The following is a 20,648-nucleotide window of genomic DNA, read 5'->3' as shown; positions in this document are numbered from 1 at the left end:
ATATTACATACTGTCCGAGAGGCGTGGTTATCTGTCAGTCTATAGTCTGATGTCATGTCCGCCCAGCAACGAGAAGCTTGGTTCTAAACAAAGAAAATCGGTGCTTTTAATTCTATATGCTGGCTAGAACTTTTTCACATGTCATGTGATCAGAATGAATAAAAGTCAAAACATGATCAGATTTATGTTTTTCTCCCCTGGATGCACTTTTATGCTCGTCGGAGAAGTATTTCATAAGGGCGTCCGCCATTGTTCCGATAGTTTAGAACCAGTTACTAAGTTACTATGCGTTATTACGAAGGAAGTGACGTCACGACTGTTGAAGCCTATTGTATCGCCTTCTATTGATGCTGTGCACTAAGTCAAAAAGTTCACATTTTGCCATCCGGATATAACAGACAAAACTATGTGTAACCTTGACCGTTTATAGTCAGATTGATAGAATATAGTGGGGGTTAGTCATAAAATGGCTGGCTAAAAATAATAACAATAAGCCGAGTGACGTCAATTTTTTTTTCATGTATAGATAGGATGCGCTTGGATTAGAAGCTCACAACATTGCCATCCGGAAGTATAACGGATCAACACCCAAATCGATGTGTAACCATTAACTTTTATAGTCTGGATAATACAGTTTAATGAGAATTACTCATAAACGTGGATGGCAAAAAACAATAACAGAGACTCGAGTGACGTCAATTTTGTCTATGTATAGATGGAACGAAAATGACGTCGCTCCTTTCTTTTTTTATTGATTAAAGAAAGCCAATTTAATGATTAGTTCTCACTTAATTCTACGAACGTTTAAGGTCACACAGAGCTTTGTGGTTTGGGACGTATATCTGGCTGGCAGATGTGAGTATTTTACCTATACACAGAGCATCAATAGCTTATAACTATAATTTATAATACATATATATATATATATATATATATATATATATTATATATATATATATACGTATATATATATATATATATATATATATATGTATCTATATATATATATATATATATATATATATATATATATATATATATATATATATATATATAATATACTTTATTCATCACAAAAAATGGAAATTCGTTTACAGGCGTGGCATGTATAAAAATGTATAAATATAAATTTGAGAATTTATGGCGACAATTTATATATATATATATATATATATATATATATATATATATATATATATATATATATATATAATATATATACATTATACAAAGTGAAATATGTTGTCCCTATGACCCCTGGTTTGAATTTATATGTAAATGCATAAAAAATGTAAAAACATTGAATTAAGAATTAATATCGACACGTTATATATTGATTTGATAAATTGAGATGGATTATACTTCTGGTATCTAGTCCGAACTTGTGTGTGTATATATTTTTAAAAATGAGTAACTGACTCCATACGTAAAGTAATCAATGCGCAGACAATAGAAGGTCATCTGGTTTGGCTGGTAGGCATGTGCTCAAAGTGGCTAGGGTTGAATAATGACTAAGCAAGAATCAACAAGACTCGCTCATGCATGTTTACACGTAGATAGAATTGAATGACCTTATCAGTCGGATGGTGAAAAGGTTTGAACTGAAATATAGCCAAGATTAGTCAGAAGGTCAATTTATTTGAAATCAAAAATGAGTTCTTGTCATAAATGATTAAATCAACCCTTTTTGTACATCTTCGGGAAATATCAAAGCTTAATTCCCCTTCTAAATATTTGTTTACACCTCGTCGAGTTGAAAATGTATGAAATTTGAGAAAAGTTGCTGGACACCTTTCCCATACATCTGACCATAACTTCATGAAACATCACCCGATTTACTTCGAATAAAGATTAAAATGCGCCGGGGAGCATTTCTTTCAGAAAATGCAAATCTTATATTTTCACCTTCCACCCGATGCACTGACATTTTTATTTTTTAAGATGTCATAATTTCTCAACTCAACAACCCGGACTGCTGAAGGTTCAGGTCATGACCCTGTGTTTGGGAGTTTGTGACGCAGGATCAACGAAGCACTAATCCTTAAGATTGTTAATAATTCACAAGCACATAAGCCAGTACAAGGTCAACTCGCCATATTATTTCTTTTGCACATTGAACCTATCCCACAGCCATCTCTTTCTTCAGCTATTTGGTCTAGTGGTGTGACACCCGCTTTCGGATCGGAAGGTCCTGGATTCGAGCCTCGCTCGGCGCATTGTTGAGTCCTTGGAGAATGCTCTTTGTACCTTGTGTGGACTATAGATGGTCCGCCTTATAATTGGGTTCAACCGTGGCCTTCGTAAAGTTATGGCCTGACACTGACGAAAAAATGACGTCAAAATGCCAGTCTTTTGCCACAAAAGAAAACAAATCGTGAGTTGTATTCAATAGTTCAACCAATGAAATAACTTGTTTCCATGAGCTCTACTAACGACAACTCACTAGGCGGTGCAAAAACCAAATAATGACGTCAAACTGCCAGTCCTTTTGGATTTCAGTGTCGGGCTATAACATAACGATGGCTACGGTTCAACAGACAGTCGTGACGTCACTTACCTCGCAATGACGCATAGTAACTTAGTAACTGGTTCTAAACTATCGGAACAATGGCGGGCGCCCTTATGAAATACTTCTCTGACAAGTATAAAAGTGTATCCAGAGGAGAAAAACATTATAAATTCGATCATGTTTTGACTTTTATACATTCTGACCACATGACATGTGAAACACTTCTAGCCAGCATGAAGAATAAAAAGTACAGATTTTCCTTGTATAGAACCAAGTTGCTGGTTGCTGGGCAGACATGAAATCAGACTTAAAAAATTGAGCTTTATATTGCGCAATATCCACTAAATGTGCTCAAAGCGCTTTACAAGGGGTCCCTGGTCAACATCAACATTTAACATATAGGACGAGACATGACGCCTGTTAGGCTATATTACAATCTTTCGGACAAAGACAACGCTGTTAATGGCCAGGTACGGTGAGAGAAGGTGAGTAAAGATCCTTTTCCAAGGACTCAACTATGCGCCGAGAGCGAGGCTCGAACCCAGGACCTTCCGATCCGAAATCGAGTGTCATACCACTAGACCACATAGCCGCACATAAACTATTCAATCCTATAGGAATAAACCAGTCAAGCTAAACAGACATTAAAGTCAGCTTATGATCCAAATGTTTTATTGATTGAATTTATATCGAAAGTGAACATAACCGGTCATTTATCGAAACATCAATAACCGTTGATCTTCACCGAACTGAACTTGTAATGAATTTGGACATTATAACTTGTTATATCAATTAAATAAGACAAGCAAAGGGGAGTAATACGCAACAATGTGGATTTTTTTTCTTTTGGTTGTTGTTGTTGTTGTTGTTGTTGTTGTTGTTTGCTTTGTTTTGTTTTGCTTTGTTTTTGTGTTTGTTTTTGGGGGGTTTTTTTGGTTCTTATTGTTTTGTTTTTTTTTGTTTTTGTTTTTGTTTGTTTTTTGTTTGTTTGTTTTTTTTTTTGTTTGTTTGCTTGTTTTTTTTTTTTTTTTGTTTTTTTTTTTTTTTTTTTCCTTCTTTTGTTTTGTTTGGTTTTTGTTTTTGGTTTTTTTTTTAGTTTTTTCTTTTTTTTTTTTTGGGGGGGGGGGGTTATGGTTTTTGACACTTTGACTTAAATTAATATACTCCTAGTCCCGTCTTAAGTTAGGTGGGGGGGGGGGGGGAGCGACATTAAAAATGATGGTTTTTGACCCAGTTTGCTAAAATTAGATTTTGGTGGGATGTTGTCATGTGACCATTTGTCTACATAAAAGATTGCATGAGAGCTTCATCTTCAGTTTTTTTCGACTCAAAATAACGTATTTTGTGACCCATAGTACGGTTAAATCCTGCCCATTTTTAGTTTCAGTGGACTGATTTCATGAAAGAATATGAAATAGTCTTTATAACTAAGTAAAGGCAAAAACATATCAATGAAAAGTAAAAACTCTCCTCTATCTTCAACAACCAATCACTTTGTTCTTCATTATGTCATGTGGTCACAATTCAATCAGAGAGCGAGAGGAGAGTTTTTCCCTAAACTCGTTTACTTCGACTATTAAATGTGTTTTTCTCAAAACTGCAATTTTCGTCACTAAAAACCTATCTCCTCCCTCAGTTTTCAACCAATCTTCTTCAAACTTTCTACAAATGAGTGTCATACAAATACGCAGGTCCTCTAGGAGCCGGATTTTTGAAGAAAAAGAATGTATGAGTAATTTGAAATTATGTAACTTTTTTCAAGGGGAATAATCGAGTAATAATTTTGAACTTAATTTTTAAAGTTTCTAATTAGGAAATTAAAAATCGGGATTCTAGAGCCTCTTTATATTCCTTTTTTCTACCTCTGGCCAAAATATTATGGTAATCGGTTGATAAACAAAAAAGCCTTTGACTTTTTAAGATTTGTTGTTTATTTTCCAATATGGCGTCGTTTCCATAGCAACGGGCAACTTTTTTCGAAAAAAATTATATGCAATCATCCTTCCCAAACAAATACATTATGACTGTGCATAGAAGTTTAGGATATTATATCAAATAAAAAAATGACCCTTTAGTGTCGCTCCCCCCCCCCCCCCCCCCCCCCCCCCCCTTAAGAGTCTAATATTTTGATGTTTTAGATCAATTGACTTTAACAATGATTTTAAAGGAAATTATACAGCTGGAATGTTATCGACGTGCACGTATTTGCAGATCTGATCACCCAATCCCTTATGGGCTTATTCTTGTAGTGGAAATCTCCAAAAAACCACGCAAAACATTGTCCATTACAACAATGTTCAACTAGGTCCATAAATTGTATCGGATGTCAAACCTGCATATGTATACGTCGGGTGTTATAATTCATACACTTTTGTTTTACCCATGTTATTGTATATTATTTCATAGCCAGCGTGAAGTATAAAGAGTACCGATTTTCTTTGTTTAGAACCATGCTGCTGGTTGCTGGGCGGACGTGACATCAGACTTGAATCCTATTGGAGAATCTTCACCGCGAGAATAAGAGAAACAGACGAACCTGCGGACTCGGATGACATCAAAAGCGGAAGGCTTTAAAACCCAAGGCATTAGTGGGGAAAGTGTTATGTCAAACAAACAAAAAATGGTTCCAAATTAATTAAAATTAAATCGATAGAAATACTTATCCAGAGTACTGGATGCATACTTTGTATATCTGATACTCTGGTTTCAGAGTGATGGCATCTTCGTCTCTAACTAACATATATGTTGGTCGTCAAGAAAGATCATCCATCTTAGCTCTTTTACGTCCTTTAACTCTCTCCTTACCAGCTATTTTTAGAATTTTCCCCGAAAATTTACACCCACCCAGCATAAAAATAGACTTTTCTTTCTCAAACAAAAATAACAAGTGAGCTCTACAACACAATGCTTTGTATTTATAGTTGTAATAAAAGCATTTCTTTAAATTTCGTGATGTACAAGGGAAATCAGAATGATAAAATTGTCGCTTACATCGTAACAAATGTGACGATTTTCCTATGGGTGGTAAGGAGAAGGTTGATCCGTAGAATCGACATGTACATCCTGTTACTATAAATAGTTATGCCACCTTATGATTCGATATATAAATTATTCATTATTAGTCCTCTGAATAGGCTGGTTACATCAACACTTCCAATGATTTTGGAACCGGAAAAGTAGAAGATGTGACGATAGGATTTTTCTGCCCTATTCACGTGGTCGGTCACGATTAGCCATTGGAAGGCATTATGGGATTTGGCGCCTGATCGAAACTCACACATGATGAAAAATCAATAATATTTATATATATCACCGTTACCTAATCTCTCGTCGCTGACGTTAGCATGGTCTTCGGAAAACAATAGAATCTATTATTAGAAGGGAACCAAGGATTACTATACTGAAAGGATTGACATGTGGAATCTTCAGCCCCCGCAAGTGGGGGCCATTGGTTGGATAACGATTTCAAGCAAAACTACTACTTTTCTGCCTTGGTACAATTTCCTTGAATGAGCAATAATTGATTCTGTTCTTATAATTTCGGTACTTTATAAGAAATTGGTTAATTGGCGACCATAAGTTTTAAATAATATTTCTTATATCTTGAATGATATGAAAATATATAAAAAGTAGTGAACTATCAACAATTTTACTGGAAAGTATGAACTATTTTTTATGACGCCCTCTTACAAATTGAGTGATTGGGTTTGTTTTCATTTTTTAAAATCGAAAGTACGAATCTGCTTTCAATTCCTTTTAATAACTTGATAGATCTATGGCTAATTTATCGAACCAGAATCTTTGAAAAGTGGTAAGTACCAATAATTATTGCGTAATAATTATTATTTAAGAAACTAGTAAAAAGCCCGCAATTTTGCGGGGAAAGAACTATTTTCATTCGAAACTGTACTCACCATCATTTAATGAGGGCAGATTGGTAAACAACGTTGTCTGTGTAATTCGGTATATCTTCGGTTGATTTTTCTGTGTGGCCCAACATGAAGTGTAAGCCACTATAGCCTCTGACCCGTGACACAGCAACATACAGTTGTCCGTGTGTGAATACCGGTTGTGGTAAGAAAATCCCCACCTTGCTTAATGTCTGCCCCTGAGACTTGTTAATTGTCATTGCATATGACAATTGTACCGGAAACTGTCTTCTATTTAGAATAAATGGTAAGCCCGAATCCGTTGTTGTCGTCAGATTGATTCTAGGGATAAACACTATGTCGCCAGCTCTACTACCGGTAATTATCTTGGCTTCTAATACTTTTGAACCTAATTTAATTATTAACAAACGGGTGCCATTTAGGAGGCCTGATTTAGGATTTATATTTCTAAGCAGCATGACTGACGTGTTGGCTTTCAAATGTAATGCATGTGGAGGAAGTCCGGGAGGTGTAAGTTCGTTCAAGAATTCAATCGGGTATAAGTTGATGTCAGAGTCACTTTGAATGGAATCAGCACTGCGGTAAATTTGTTCAGTTGATGAGGCCAACCTGGACAGAACGGCTGCATTTATTTTGTCAACATTTTCATGGGTTGTAGTCAAAATTGCTCTCTCTGATAGATAACGTTCATCCGCAAAGTTCAGATTCAAATCATTGTATACAGCATTTATCAAGCATTCTGGGTTATTTTCAGGAAGGCATAGCGCTGTAGGTAATTTAACAGAATACTTTCCTATTTCGCTGAAAACCGGCTCTGTACCATTTCCGATGCGGAGAAGCCAATTTGCAAACCAGTTATTGTCATCAGTAACCCTCATGTTCTTGTTCAGGTGAAAAATGATGACAAAATTCCAAATAATTGACTTGTTAAGTGTGACACTTAATATATCGGCTTCACTTCCTTTGTTAACAACAGGTAGAATTTGCCAAAAATCCCCTCCAAGTACAACCACTTTGCCCCCAAAAGGTTTTGAACTGCCTATTATGTCACAAAATGTCCTGCTCACACATTCAAACACACGCCTGTCCATCATAGGTGCTTCATCCCAAATTATGAGAGAACTACTCTTTAGTAACTTAGCTGTGTCTGATTGGCGACTGATGCTACAGGTGCTGTTATCCGTTATTGGAATTGGAATTTTGAACGTTGAATGTGCTGTTCTACCACCGTGCAATAATTCTGCAGCAATTCCAGATGATGCAACAGGTGTAGCTGAAAGTCCTCGACCTCTGATTTCTGCAAGCAGCGTGTTATATACATAGGTTTTGCCAGTTCCACCAGGGCCATCAATGAAGAAGACATTATTCACCCGGTCTTGTTCAGGTACGTCAGTTGCTTCCAAAATGGCAGTAAATGCTAACTGTTTGTCATGATTCATCTTCATTTTTCGACTGTGAGCAATTTGTCGTTGCTCATTTGGATCCCATACTTGACAGGCAGTTGCGTATGATTCTGTAGGCTCAGGCAGTTGATAATCTTTTAATGATCTATTGTGAATCATAAGAAGCCTGTTAACGTCTTCAAGTGTCTTACTAACGCAAGCTTCAGCAGTCATACTTTCAACATGAGAATAATCTTCAGCTAGCTGGTCTTGAAAAGTATTCCATAAGGAAAAAGGATCTGTGGGGTTGCAAAAGATCAAAATCGTGACAAAAAGCTGTCGGAGTTGACTTGCTGAGGCAACAAATGCTGATTCTGCCATGCAGTTTATCCACTCATCATCGTCCTCCAATAAACCCATAGCAGACGCGGCCTGTCAAAAAGTATGGTGTAATTGTCCTACTTCTGATCTCTTTAGGTCTTCAAATGATTTTGCTCCCCTTACATGCTGCAGCAATAATCTAAGAAAGAAGCGCTCCCCTTCTGCTGGATGGGCGCTGTACATTCTACCGATTGCCAGGCGGTTTCTCTGTCTCTTCTTCCAAATGCACGTTCTACTATCCCACGTGTAATGTTCCGGCATATCAGTATACAGTAGAGTATTAGCCTCACGGTTTATTGCATTCTCCTTAAACCATGCTGTTAGTGTGGTGTCTTTCAGTCTCCTTACAGCTTTTTCCGCATGCCCTTCTCTGTAAGTTACAGACTGCTGGTTTTCCAAGTGCAAAGCTAAACGTTGGACTGCCGGGTATCGGTCTTGCATGTCAAATTGGAATAATCTCCAGCAAGATTCACTTGCTGAAACATAACGTGCATCAACAAATCTCCTAATTTCATCATCTTGTTCCCCTTGGAATTCTACCATGACTCTATCATGTCCTTTGTACACATACTTATACATGTATTTCACCGCTTTTATGCTGTTTCACACCTCAAGATTGATATGTACCATATATCTGCTGAGGAGATACGGGTTATATGGGACAACCCATCTATTGTCTAGGGCAATTCCTCTTTTGAAGATTGATTTTCCATCATTACGTCTCTGATACAGGGGATAAGTGGAGTCATTTGTATGTGTCGTCTCACTGAATGATTTTGGAAATCTCTTGGAACACTTGCCATCTTTCATGCATGGACTGTTGGGATTGGCCAGGCCACAGGGACCATGCATCATGTGTTTTGAAACTAAATTCTGTAATGTTTTGTTTTGTGGAATTTCTGCACACACCAACCTATCAATATCTTGAGTAGTTATGGGTTTGGCACTGCGATCAAGGATAATCAGGATGTGAGAATGTGGCAGGCCTCTTTTTTTAAATTCAATGGCCTTCACATATGCTAAAACTTTGCCAAAAAGTTCTTTTTTAATTATCTCTTCCATCAATGCCCCTAATTTCATTTTAAAGACCCTTGCGACTAAATCTGGTCGGTCTGCAGCTGTTTGTCGTGAATGCAGTTCATTTGTTATCTCTGGCCAACATGGATTACAGGTCACAGTAAGGAATAAGTCTGGTTTACCATATCTGCGAACAATTGACATTGCATCTTGGTATAATTGGAGCATGTTTCTTGGACCCCCTGTGAATGAAGATGGTAAAACAATTTTGGTCCCTACTGTAGCTCCATGTGCGTCACCTCGATACACTGCATCCACCAGTCCTTGATACAATTCTGCTCGTAATGACTGTTGATTAAATCGAATGTATTGCAGGCGTTGCTCTTCAACTTTAGCATACTGATCAACACAATATTGTTGCAGGAGACGACCTCCGTGCAAGATTACATTAAAACTATCTCTCTCCATAAGTCGATAAGCATAAAATAATGATGGACTGACCTGACCGGTTCGCTTTCTGTTGAATTTAATGTTGGGCACCCAACCTTCTTCTCCTTTTGGAAAGAAGAGCACATAATGCAACGGATCAAAGTGAGGATGTGTTTCACTGATACGCATAATTGACTGTTGGTTTGGATGGTCATCTGATTTGCGGTATAATACAATATCCCTCCGGTTACTACAGTTGATAGGGTTATTTGGGAGTAAAACAGCAACTTCTGAAGCAGTCGGTAAATCATATCTACGGGGATCTTTTGATGAATCTGCTCGCAGCACCATTCTAATATCCTTCCCTTGATCTCCAGCATCTTCAATAGCTGCAGCGGCATGCTTATATAATTCAACAAAGGGACTAACAGTAGCCATGATGGTAGATATAGTTGTCAAAATATCAGTATTAAGACTTCTATTCCAAAAAAGCCTATTTTGAATTTCGTGTTCAGTGTCATAAATGTAAAGTTGGGCAAATTTTGGTCTATCATTATCACTGTTGGGTTGAATATGACCTATTCTATGGTAGACGGTACCACTAACTCGGAAACAGTATATCCCAGGAGGCAAGAAATCTTCGTGTACACCCAAGGAGGCGAATGCAAACATAGAATTGTAAGCACGGATGTGTTCTCGAAAATGCTTAGAATTTGTGTCGTTACCCGTGTAAAGACTCTTTATATTATCCAAAAGGGGTTGTAAAGGTGCCAGTGATACTTCCCCGTTGGCACCGCATAGCGAGGTTGATTCACCGTGCCATAGTTTTGCTGAACAAAAACGACAAACTTTGTTCATGCGTCCTGTGTTGTGTGGTGAGATAAGAGGTATTGTAGTTGTATCCTGTTCTTGATCTGCAGCTGATGTAATTTCCACTGTTTGAGCTACATTTTGTTGAGGAGCAGTTTCTGTATTATTAGTATTAGTAGTAGAAGTAGCGGAAGTAGTAGTCGTAGTAGTATTAGTAGATCTAGTTCTGAATGCAAATTTTAATTGACGTGCTTGTCGTCGCTGCCATGCTTTATTCGGCATGATTTTGGTTTATCAGTCAGTAGATATCTATATCAATACGTCCCAAGTCTTTACTACGCTTTACTTGGGAGGCCTTCCGAAAGCCCCTACAAAGGGAAACAACTTTAATAATATATTCCCTCAACTAACCCAAAGAAAAAATTCAACCTAGTACCTTTAATTAACCCCAATAGGAAAAACAAACACCCTAGCACTTTAATAAGACTTATGACTAACCCTTATATTAAAAAAATCCTCCGATCTCGAGCTAACCCTAATAGAAAAAATGATGAAAAATTGAATAAATAAACGCCTGACAAAAGATCAAAGGTGAAAATACAAATTTAAAGAATACTGGGGATGTAGGAGCTTTCGGAATGTCTCCCCTTTACTTAACTTATGGAAAAACAAACACCCTAGCACCTTTAATAACACTTATGACTAACCTCTCGAGCTAACTCTAATAGAAGAAAACAACTCTCGGACTGCTTTGCACTACCTTTCAATACTTAACAAATCACAATGGCGGCCGAAAATCAAAACAATGGTCAAATAAGGAAATGTTAAACTTTCACAAATCTATCAAGGTTTGTTCTAGAGTTTTTAAAATACTTCTATATAATGACAAACTGAATAAATAAATGCTTGACAAAATATCAACGGTGAAAATACAAATTTAAAGAATACTGGGGATGTAGGAGCTTTCGGAATGTCTCCCCTTTACTTAATTTATGGAAAAACAAACACCCTAGCACCTTTAATAACACTTATGACTAACCTCTCGAGCTAACCCTAATAGAAAAAAAAACAACTTTCGGACTGCAGGTTTGTTCTAGAGTTTTAAAAATACTTCTATATAATGACTAACTGAATAAATAAATGCCTGACAAAATATCAACAGTGAAAATACAAATTTAAAGAATACTGGGGATGTAGGAGCTTTCGGAATGTCTCCCCTTTACTTAACTTATGGAAAAACAAACACCCTAGCACCTTTAATAACACTTATGACTAACCTCTCGAGCTAACCCTAATAGTAAAAAAAAAGAATCAAAATGGCGACTGAAATCCGCTAAATCAACAACACAACGGAAGTAATAATAATACTTGATGTCATAAATAGATGACGCAAATTGACAACTTTTTACAGGGACAAAATTAGTTGATTTTGGGAGTCAAGTGTCGTCGTTGGTACATATTTTATGATATCTGTTTGACTCAACGAACTTTCAAACTGACTTTAAATTATAAAAGGAAATCAAGTTATCTGTTTATCTATCTGTAAAAAATACATTTCTAATTTTCAAATCTTTCAGTAGAGTTGTGCGCCGTGTCAATTTTTTTATTGACTCAAATAAGCACAATGTTCTCCACAATGCTATATTTTTTTAAGAAAGGATGTTTAGAATTAGCATCTGGCTGTAATTCCTGCAGACGATAGTTGGACCCATTGTCGTGCTTGCTCTGTCGAGTCACACAGATATGGTGATCAAACTCCGACATCCTGATTCGGATTTGTTTCTTATTTTATTATGGCTTGTGGTTTTATATTTATATCTTTTTTTTCTATATGGTTAACTGATAAATATTGACTTTATTGTATTAGTCTAGTGTATAAGTCTAGAGGGCCCTTTGTTCGTCACGTCAACTTCACAACTTGAACAGTCCTTTCTACTACTAACAACAGTTGCTAGATTGATAGTAGATAGTAGTCATTGCTATTGCTAGATAGCTAGACTAGAATAGTTAGTGGGTCTGATATTACCATATATGATGGAACTTGGACTCTGAATATATAGTTATGCCCATTACATGGATCTGGTGTTGCTGATATGACTGTCAATCGTATGGGACTAGTACTCTGAATATATAGTTTTGCCTCATTGATCAAAATGATCTGAGATGTTACTGTTACAACAGTTACACTCACCCAACTCAATCACTCTAATTATCTCTGTGACTATGGGAGGGAATTATGGATCCATTGACTGAAAGGATTGTACTAGTAGTCTGAATATATAGTTTTGTCTCAATGATCTGAGAAGTAACTCTATTAATTAACTCTTGACTACATGGAAGGGAACTATGGATCTGATTCTGATGCTACTCATTGACTGTAAGGAATGAACTATAGTAAAGTAGTCAGATTTTTTATGAATGGCGCATGTTTTTCTAGTTTTTCTCAGATGTCCTTCTATCAAAAGTTGTAAAACTTTGTGTCAACCTCCGAATCAATTTCTATTAACTGAATAAACATTTTGGCCCGTATTGTGATGCCATATCCCAAAAAGGATTTCTTCTTCACGACCTATAAAAATCTACTTTAAAACCCGTGTCATAAAATTAGAGATTTTACTCTGCTAAAAATGTAAACATTTTCGCACCACAAAGTAAGATGAATTCATCGTTTTTCAAAATAATCTTGTGACACGGTAGTTCCGGCTAGTGGCTTTGAGTTCATATCATACTATTTTCCGAATAAAAGCAACACACATTAACTGTTATAAAGTAACAACTAATGTAGTTTGCATCCCATTTTGACTTTGTAATTTATTGCTTTTTATTTACATCACGTCACAATTACCGAAGACTGATATGAATCTCTAGCTTTAACTCATTTGAACTAGTGATTAAATACTCAAAATTGTCAAATTAACAATGAATGTTTATATTTAACTTTGAAAAATTGTATCTATGCATGAACGTTTTACACAGCATTTTAAGTTTTCTTTTAAACCTATAAGCTCTTAAACAATACGATATGATACGGAATCTCTATCGGTTCCTCTCTCGTAAGGCTGCGAAAAGAAGTCCACTTTTATCTATCGATAAGTCATTAATTAAAGAGGACAGCTATGGAATTGGAATTTCACAATCAACCCTCAGTTTTGCATGTTATTGTTGTTGAACACAAGCACATATTTGTGGAAACATTGTATCATAAATTGATGAATTTCTACTTTTGACTGGTCTACATTAAATTTATGTAATCCTCTTTGGCATAAAGAACAAGCTATTTCTCAAAAATTTTAAATCAAAATATTGTTGGAAGCGCGTAATGTTCACTTTCATTTGTGTTCATCAATAACGTATATTGATTGTTATAAAATGTAAACATGTCTGTCGTTCCTTCATATTCGGATTCTGTACGAACATCATATAAGTTTCAATTAACCGAACATTCCATTTTAACAAATTCTTTCAAAATGGATAAGCGGAAAATCATATTTTTGACACTATAATCATATTTAGATTCCAATACTTACTAGTTATCGATTTTAATATAGCTGTAATAAGCGAAATTCTTTCCTATTGTTTTAAAATTCGTGAAAAAATATATTTTACTAGGACAAAATGATCTAGAGGTTCATACAAAGTTTTGCAACTGTACATTGTGAACAGCTGAGAAAAAGAAGACAAAGGTGCGCCCCTTATTAAAAATCCGACTATTGTATCCCTTAGTAGATATTTTGGTATTCATATTTTTCTTGGGCTCATCCTCCGCAGATTACCTCCCTTTGTTGATATTGTACATCTCCTTTCCCCTTCATCTAATTGTTCATCCTCTTCCTCATAATCACATTACATGTACATTCATTAATCAAGCTTCTAAAGAAATCATCCTGAATCAATCACTATAAGGTCAGTTTTTAGAATATCTAACTACTCATCCTTTCCGTTTCTTGGCTACTCCTATTCACTGCTGATAATAATAATCATTAAATATTCTTTTGGACCCAGAATTCACAATCACTCACTAAAAAGGTAGATCTTGCCATATAATAATGCCCCTGCTGTTCATTCGAAGAGTTGGGCGGTCATTCTAATCAATTGATGCAGGAAGTGAGCATTTTTGTGCCCCGCTTTGAGGTCTAGTGAGTAGGGTGATGTGTAGGTCAAGATTTTGAGTTCCACTTTGAAGAAGAAGAAGTAGAAGAAGAAGAAGAAGAAGAAGAAGAAGAAGAAGAAGAAGAAGAAGAAGAAGAAGAAGACAGTGAAGGAAATAAAGAGAAGGAAACGTATGATGATGATGATGCTGATGATGATGATGATGATGATGATGATGATGATGATGATGATGATGATGATAATGATGATGATATTGATGATGGCATTAATAATGTAAATAAATTTGATCACAACCATCATCCAAAAACACCGCCTCTGCCTCAACCAACATGTGTCTCATCGCCCATCAAATGCCCGTGTCAAATTTCCAATAAGGTTCAACAGTCGTGACGTCATTTCCCTCGTTATGACTCATAGTAACTTAGTAACTGGTTCTAAACTATCGGAACAATGGCGGACGCCCTTATGAAATACTTCTCCGACGAGCATAAAAGTGTATCCAGCGGAGAAAAACATAAAAAATCTGATTATGTTTTGACTTTTATACATTATTATCACATGCCATGTGAAAAGGTTCTAGCCAGCATGAAAAATAAAAAGTACCGATTTAGTTTGTTTAGAACCAAGCTGCTGATTGCTAGGCGGACGTGACATCAGACTATTGAATCCTATTCCCAAGCAAAAACATTAATCTTGGCTCCGACAAAAAACAAAGACAGAATCACACTCAAGGGCTGTAATTCATTATTATTTTTTCTAATCACAATAACTAAACTGCGTTGACCTCCCTTGGTCAATCAATATGATTTTAATAGTAATATCCTGGGAAACGTGTTGCTTACTTTGCCTTCGAAAAAAACAAGGCCTGACCGTAGCCTTGTAACTCATAGCCTGACTATAGCCTTGTAACTCATAGCCTGACCGTAGCCTTCCTAAAATCATAGCCTGACCGTAGCCTTCGTTAATTCATAGCCTGACCGTAGCCTTCCTAAAATCATAGCCTGACCGAAGCCTTGGTAAACTCATAGCCTGACCGTAGCCTTCGATAACTCATAGCCTGACCGTAGTCTTCGTTAACTCATAGCCTGACCGTAGTCTTCGTTAACTCATAGTCTGACCGTAGCCTTCGTTAACTCATAGCCTGACCGTAGCCTTCGTTAGCTCATAGCCTGACCGTGGCCTTTGTAAACTCATAGCCTGACCGTAGCCTTCGTAAACTCATAGCCTAACCGTAGCCTTCGTTAACTCATAGCCTGACCGTAGCCTTCGTTAACTCATAGCCTTTCTAAAATCATAGCCTGACTGTAGCCTTCGTTAACTCATAGCCTGACCGTAGCCTTCGTAAACTAATAGCCTGAACGTAACTTCTGTAAAATCGTAGCCTGACTGTAGCTTCTGTAAACTCGTAGCTAGACACTGCTCGGGAAAAAAAAATAACGTCACAATGCAAGGTAAAGAACATCAAAAGAAAGTAAGCAGTGAGTTGTATTCAATTGTTCAACTTATGAGATCCTCTATTTCATTGAGCACCATAAGGGACAATTCACGTTTAATTGGGGTGGAATGGAGAGAGGGTGGGGTGGGAGGATTGTCACTTTGGATCATAGCGCAATACGCTTCAGCAGTCGTGACGTCACTTCGTAATGACACATAGTAACTTAGTAATGGTTCTAAACTATGGGAACAAACGGCGGGCGGCCTTATGAAATACTTCTCCGACGAGCAAAAAAGTGTATCTAAATCTGATCATGTTTTGACTTTTATACATTCTGATCACATGAATGTGAAAGAGTTGTAGCCAGCCTGAATAATAAAAAGTATCGATTTTCTTTGTTTAGAGCTAAGCTGCTGGTTGCTGGGCGTACGTGAAATCAGACTATTGAATCCTGTTTCTAGGAAAATGTCAAGCTATGAGTTTTCGAAGGCTACAGTTTGTTCATTAAGTTCAATACCAAGCTGTCAGCGGCTGTGGACAAGTTCATTAAATTATCTTCAATAACACCTCCCCACTTATTCTTGATATGTATATATATCATATATATATATATATATATATATATATATATATATATATATATATATATATATCGTGTTTACTTGAAAAAGGCCAAAGGTCGCAACGTCGTTTGTTTTGTGTTGTTCCATTGTATAAAAGTCACATTTACTCCTTGTATCTTTCTCTCCATTTTATTGACTCTTTCAGGCACCTCTAGTTTTTGGTTTTATTAAATTATTTGTTTTAATTAATTTTTTTTTTTGAGGTTGGCCAAGCAAGGGTTTGATGTCGTTTTAAATCATTGTTGAGGGCTAATGAGCTTAATTTATATTGCGCAATATCCAATAAACGTACTCAAAGCGCATTACAAGGGGGCCCCACCAACAGAAACACATAACATGTAGGACGAAACATGACAAGAAGCCTATTAGGACATTTGTAAAGACCATCTATCCGTTAAACAAGCTCAAAGCGATTTACAAGAAGCCCAGAGCCAATAGCAACACTTAACGTGTAGGACGAGACATGCATTACGAACCCGACGACGCTCGGTTTTTGCGTTTTGAAATTCGAACTTTGAGAAATCGACCGGAATTCCAAGAAAAAAAATTACTGTAAAGTTATTAATGTAAAGGGGTCCAACTTTCGGGAAAATACCAAAAGACTGTATAAAAACGTACCCAAAAAACATAATATCAAAGTTGAGTCAGGATTTCAAAAAGCTCATATCCGATCGATTGTGACACTACAGTACGTAGGCGTTTTTACCAAGAAGCAAATTGAACAACGAATATCATCAATAGTTATTCTGTCCCAAGCATCCTGGATTGCTGCTTTCAATTGCTCTTCATCGAATACTTTTTGTCTGCCCTTGTACACAATGGTTGACATTATGGCCCAAATGCTGTAATCCATAGGATTTAAATCAGGGCTCATGGGAGGCCATTCATCTTTTGTTGTGAATTTAATGTTGTTTTCCACTAAGAATGTTTGTGTCGATCTACGTGTGTGGGATGTAGCCCCGTCTTGTTGGAAAATAAACGAATTATCAGGAGACAGTGTTAAGCAATCTGGTAACAAATTTTCCTTAAGCAGTACCGTATGATTTTGTGCATTCACTTTTGTTGTTTTGGTATCGAATTTCTCTTGATATGACATTTTTTTTATGATATTATTTGAATAGCTATAACTCTTGAACCTTTCATTCATTTTTCTTGAAATTTGGGATTCGTGAAAACAAGTTGTTAGATTCAGTGTGCAAAATTTTGTGGTGATTTATATGTATTATCATAGTTTTAAAGATTATCAAAGTTTTTACTTTGGGGCCTTTTATTTTCACGCACCTGATATATATATATATATATATATATATATATATATATATATATATATATGGAACTGTGTTTTCAGTCCACCAGTGGACTGAAAACACAGCCGTGTATTCAGGCCACCGGAAATAAAAATCTTAAAAAGGACCAAATATCGTATACAATTGATACCTTGATCGATAATGAAGACTTTGATATTGACCCTATTATAGGCATCACCAGAAATGGACAGGCATATATTTTATGGCAATTCAACGGCTTAATAATATCATTTACAGCGTTTTATTTACTCTCGGGAAGTCTTGATTGAGAGTTGTTCGAAATCCGGCTCCTGAAATAGATCTCAATTCTCGATACCGATATATCAATTATTGACGAGATTCTTAGCTTGCTGCCAGATGACCATGGGCCTGGCCAATTTGGACAAAATTGGCCACACAGAGAATATTGTTTCTACAATTAATTCAAATTAAGATTTATATCTATTTTTAATTTTTCCTAGGCTGTTTGAATTTTTGTGATTATGAAAACCGATGAGTTTTCCAAAGAGATCAGTTTTAGTACTGTTTGCCCATCTAAGGTTCTATTTGGTCACTTTTCACATTGATCACTGGCCTTGAGCACGCCCGTACCTTGAGGCCTAAGGCCTAAGGCCTTCTTCCCACCCCCCCCCCCCTCCCACCCGCCCCAGTCTTGACTTTGTCATCTTTCAACATCCTTTCTTTACCCCCCTCCCCACGCATTCTTCTTCAGGTTCTTTGTAAAATACTCAACATGGAAATCTTGACAACACTGAAATCTCAAACAAACGAGCCCAGTGCCAACTTGCTTTAAGATTTCTGTGTTGCACTGTAATATAATCCAAATTTTGCTTCAGGTAGTTCCTGCAGCTTTACTATTATTTATATTGCTTTGTTCATGTACTACATGTTTTATTTTTTTTTTTTTTTTTTTTTTTTTTTTTTTTTTTTTTTTTTTTTTTTTTGTATTTTTTTTTCTTAGAACAGTTTATTTGACGGAATAGCAAAGTTGATTTGCCAATAAGGAGCTTTCAGTCTAGCTGCTAGGACATTGCTTTGATCTTGGATCTTTGTTATACCTACTTCTTTTCTCTGTCAAATTAGTTTCCCTTTGCTTTAAATTTTCATTTGGTGCGTTAGCAGGTAATTGCAGGCTTGACATCTGAGTGCAATTGGAATGGACTGTTTGAACATTATTATTATTATTATTATTATTATTATTATTATTATTATTATTATTATTATTATTATTATTATTATTATTATTATTACCATGCACTTTTCACTACATTTTGTCTTGCCTTTTGAAATAAGGTCGTTTAATAAATATTGGACTGAAATCAATCTACATACAACCTATTTGTTTAATCTTTTCCCTCATTGTTACTTTGATTTTATGTCACTCGTTGCATCTTTGTATTCTGTTCTCGAATTCATGAACAGCCACTTGAAAATAGGGGGATAATTAATTCCAATAGACATTGCTGTGAGATTTTGTCCTCGTCCTGGAGTACTGTGGGTGGAATTCCCCTTAGGGTAGGGGAAAGTTGGCTGTCTTGGTCTGGTTGTTGATTGGCCCTTTACTTTGCTGTCTTCCCCATCGCCCTTTTATCATTTATTCTTTCCATGTTCTTATTCTGGAACAGAATTGAGACCATTTGGCTCCCCGTGCCTGTAATCATATAGTAGGAGAGAGATAGTTAAATGACTTTGCCCAGCATTTGACATGTCTGTGAGAAGTGATACTTTTATTTTTTTATTTTTTTTATTTTTGTAAATCATCTCTCTGACTCTGAGTCTTGATAAAATATGAGTATGAATAACCATCTAGTATTTATCTCCTTTTGGCGAGAAACCCCGTCTCAATGTCTGTCTGTGTTGATACTTGGTGGTCATACATTGGGTAGACTGCTGCTGTGACATATTTAGGCTTTATTCTTAGGTGCCTGTGACCCAAGATTGCAGGGATTTTTTATGTTTTGTGTACATTTTTCTCTTTCATTAAAACGACCGCAAAGCGTCACAATCACACCCCCTCTCGGTGGACTCTTCATCGGTCAACATCATGACTAAACTATCACTTTTCCCCTCTATACTAGACCATTTAATTTGGATTCCATGTCATTTACTGTCACCTCTATGTGTACAGTTCTTCGGGACCATTTTGTTTAGCCTGGGCCTGGGATCTTGAACGAAACGGTACATATGTTAGCTTTTATAATAATTTGCATTTGCACCCATTTGAGTGTATGATATGCTATCAACGTAGGCCTTTTAAATGGCAAATTTGTCCCCCCCCCCCCCCCCCAAACCATGAACAGGGAGATCACTTGCCATTTTTTCCCGCCCCCCCCCCCCCCTATACATTTTGCTCCTGTCTTGGAATAAAATTACTTGGTTTTGTTCTGGCCCTGATCAGAGACCTTGGCTGAGAGGAAAGCAGTTATTTGTGTAGTTTGTTTTTGGAGATTATGGGGGTTTTTTTTCTCCTTGTAAGTCACCTCTTTGTTTTGTAATTTATGTATGTCATGGTCTCAAGTGAGTAAAGAGCTACTCGACTATGCATAAAGATATATGTAGAATGAGGCCCCAGAATTTACTAGTTACTATAAATGAAAAACAATTAACGATTTGTTTACAATGAAATAAAAATAATGATGAAATTTAATTAAAAGAGATAAACAGTGATCGTGGCAGTTACAAATAGAGATATGAATATTTTACGTAACTTATGATAATTTTCTTCTCTACGAATTCTTTCTTCATTTTCTTCTCT

At 36.3% G+C, this 20,648-nt stretch overlaps 2 protein-coding genes across 2 annotated transcripts; both read right to left on the bottom strand.

Moving 5' to 3' along the window:
* Positions 1-8,216: 8,216 nt before the first annotated feature.
* On the bottom strand, positions 8,217-8,705 carry LOC144969219 (uncharacterized). Its single transcript, XM_078908332.1, has one exon. The coding sequence runs from the start codon at positions 8,703-8,705 to the stop codon at positions 8,217-8,219; it is 489 nt and encodes a 162-aa protein (XP_078764458.1).
* A 60-nt stretch (positions 8,706-8,765) lies between these two features.
* Positions 8,766-17,682, bottom strand: LOC144969218 (uncharacterized). The gene is made up of 3 exons (XM_078908331.1): positions 17,293-17,682; positions 15,860-15,944; positions 8,766-10,552 (listed from the first exon to the last, which is right to left on the bottom strand). Exons 1-3 carry the CDS (start codon positions 17,680-17,682, stop codon positions 8,766-8,768), a joined length of 2,262 nt encoding a protein of 753 aa, XP_078764457.1.
* Between the last annotated feature and the right edge of the window lie 2,966 nt (positions 17,683-20,648).

This window comes from Berghia stephanieae, chromosome 3, assembly GCF_034508935.2.
Source record: "Berghia stephanieae isolate SIO BIC M18660-M18661 chromosome 3, UCSD_Bste_1.3, whole genome shotgun sequence".
NCBI classification, from domain to species: domain Eukaryota; kingdom Metazoa; phylum Mollusca; class Gastropoda; order Nudibranchia; family Aeolidiidae; genus Berghia; species Berghia stephanieae.
Note: the sequence above shows the minus strand (reverse complement) of the source record. Positions and strands in the feature narration are given on the sequence as shown.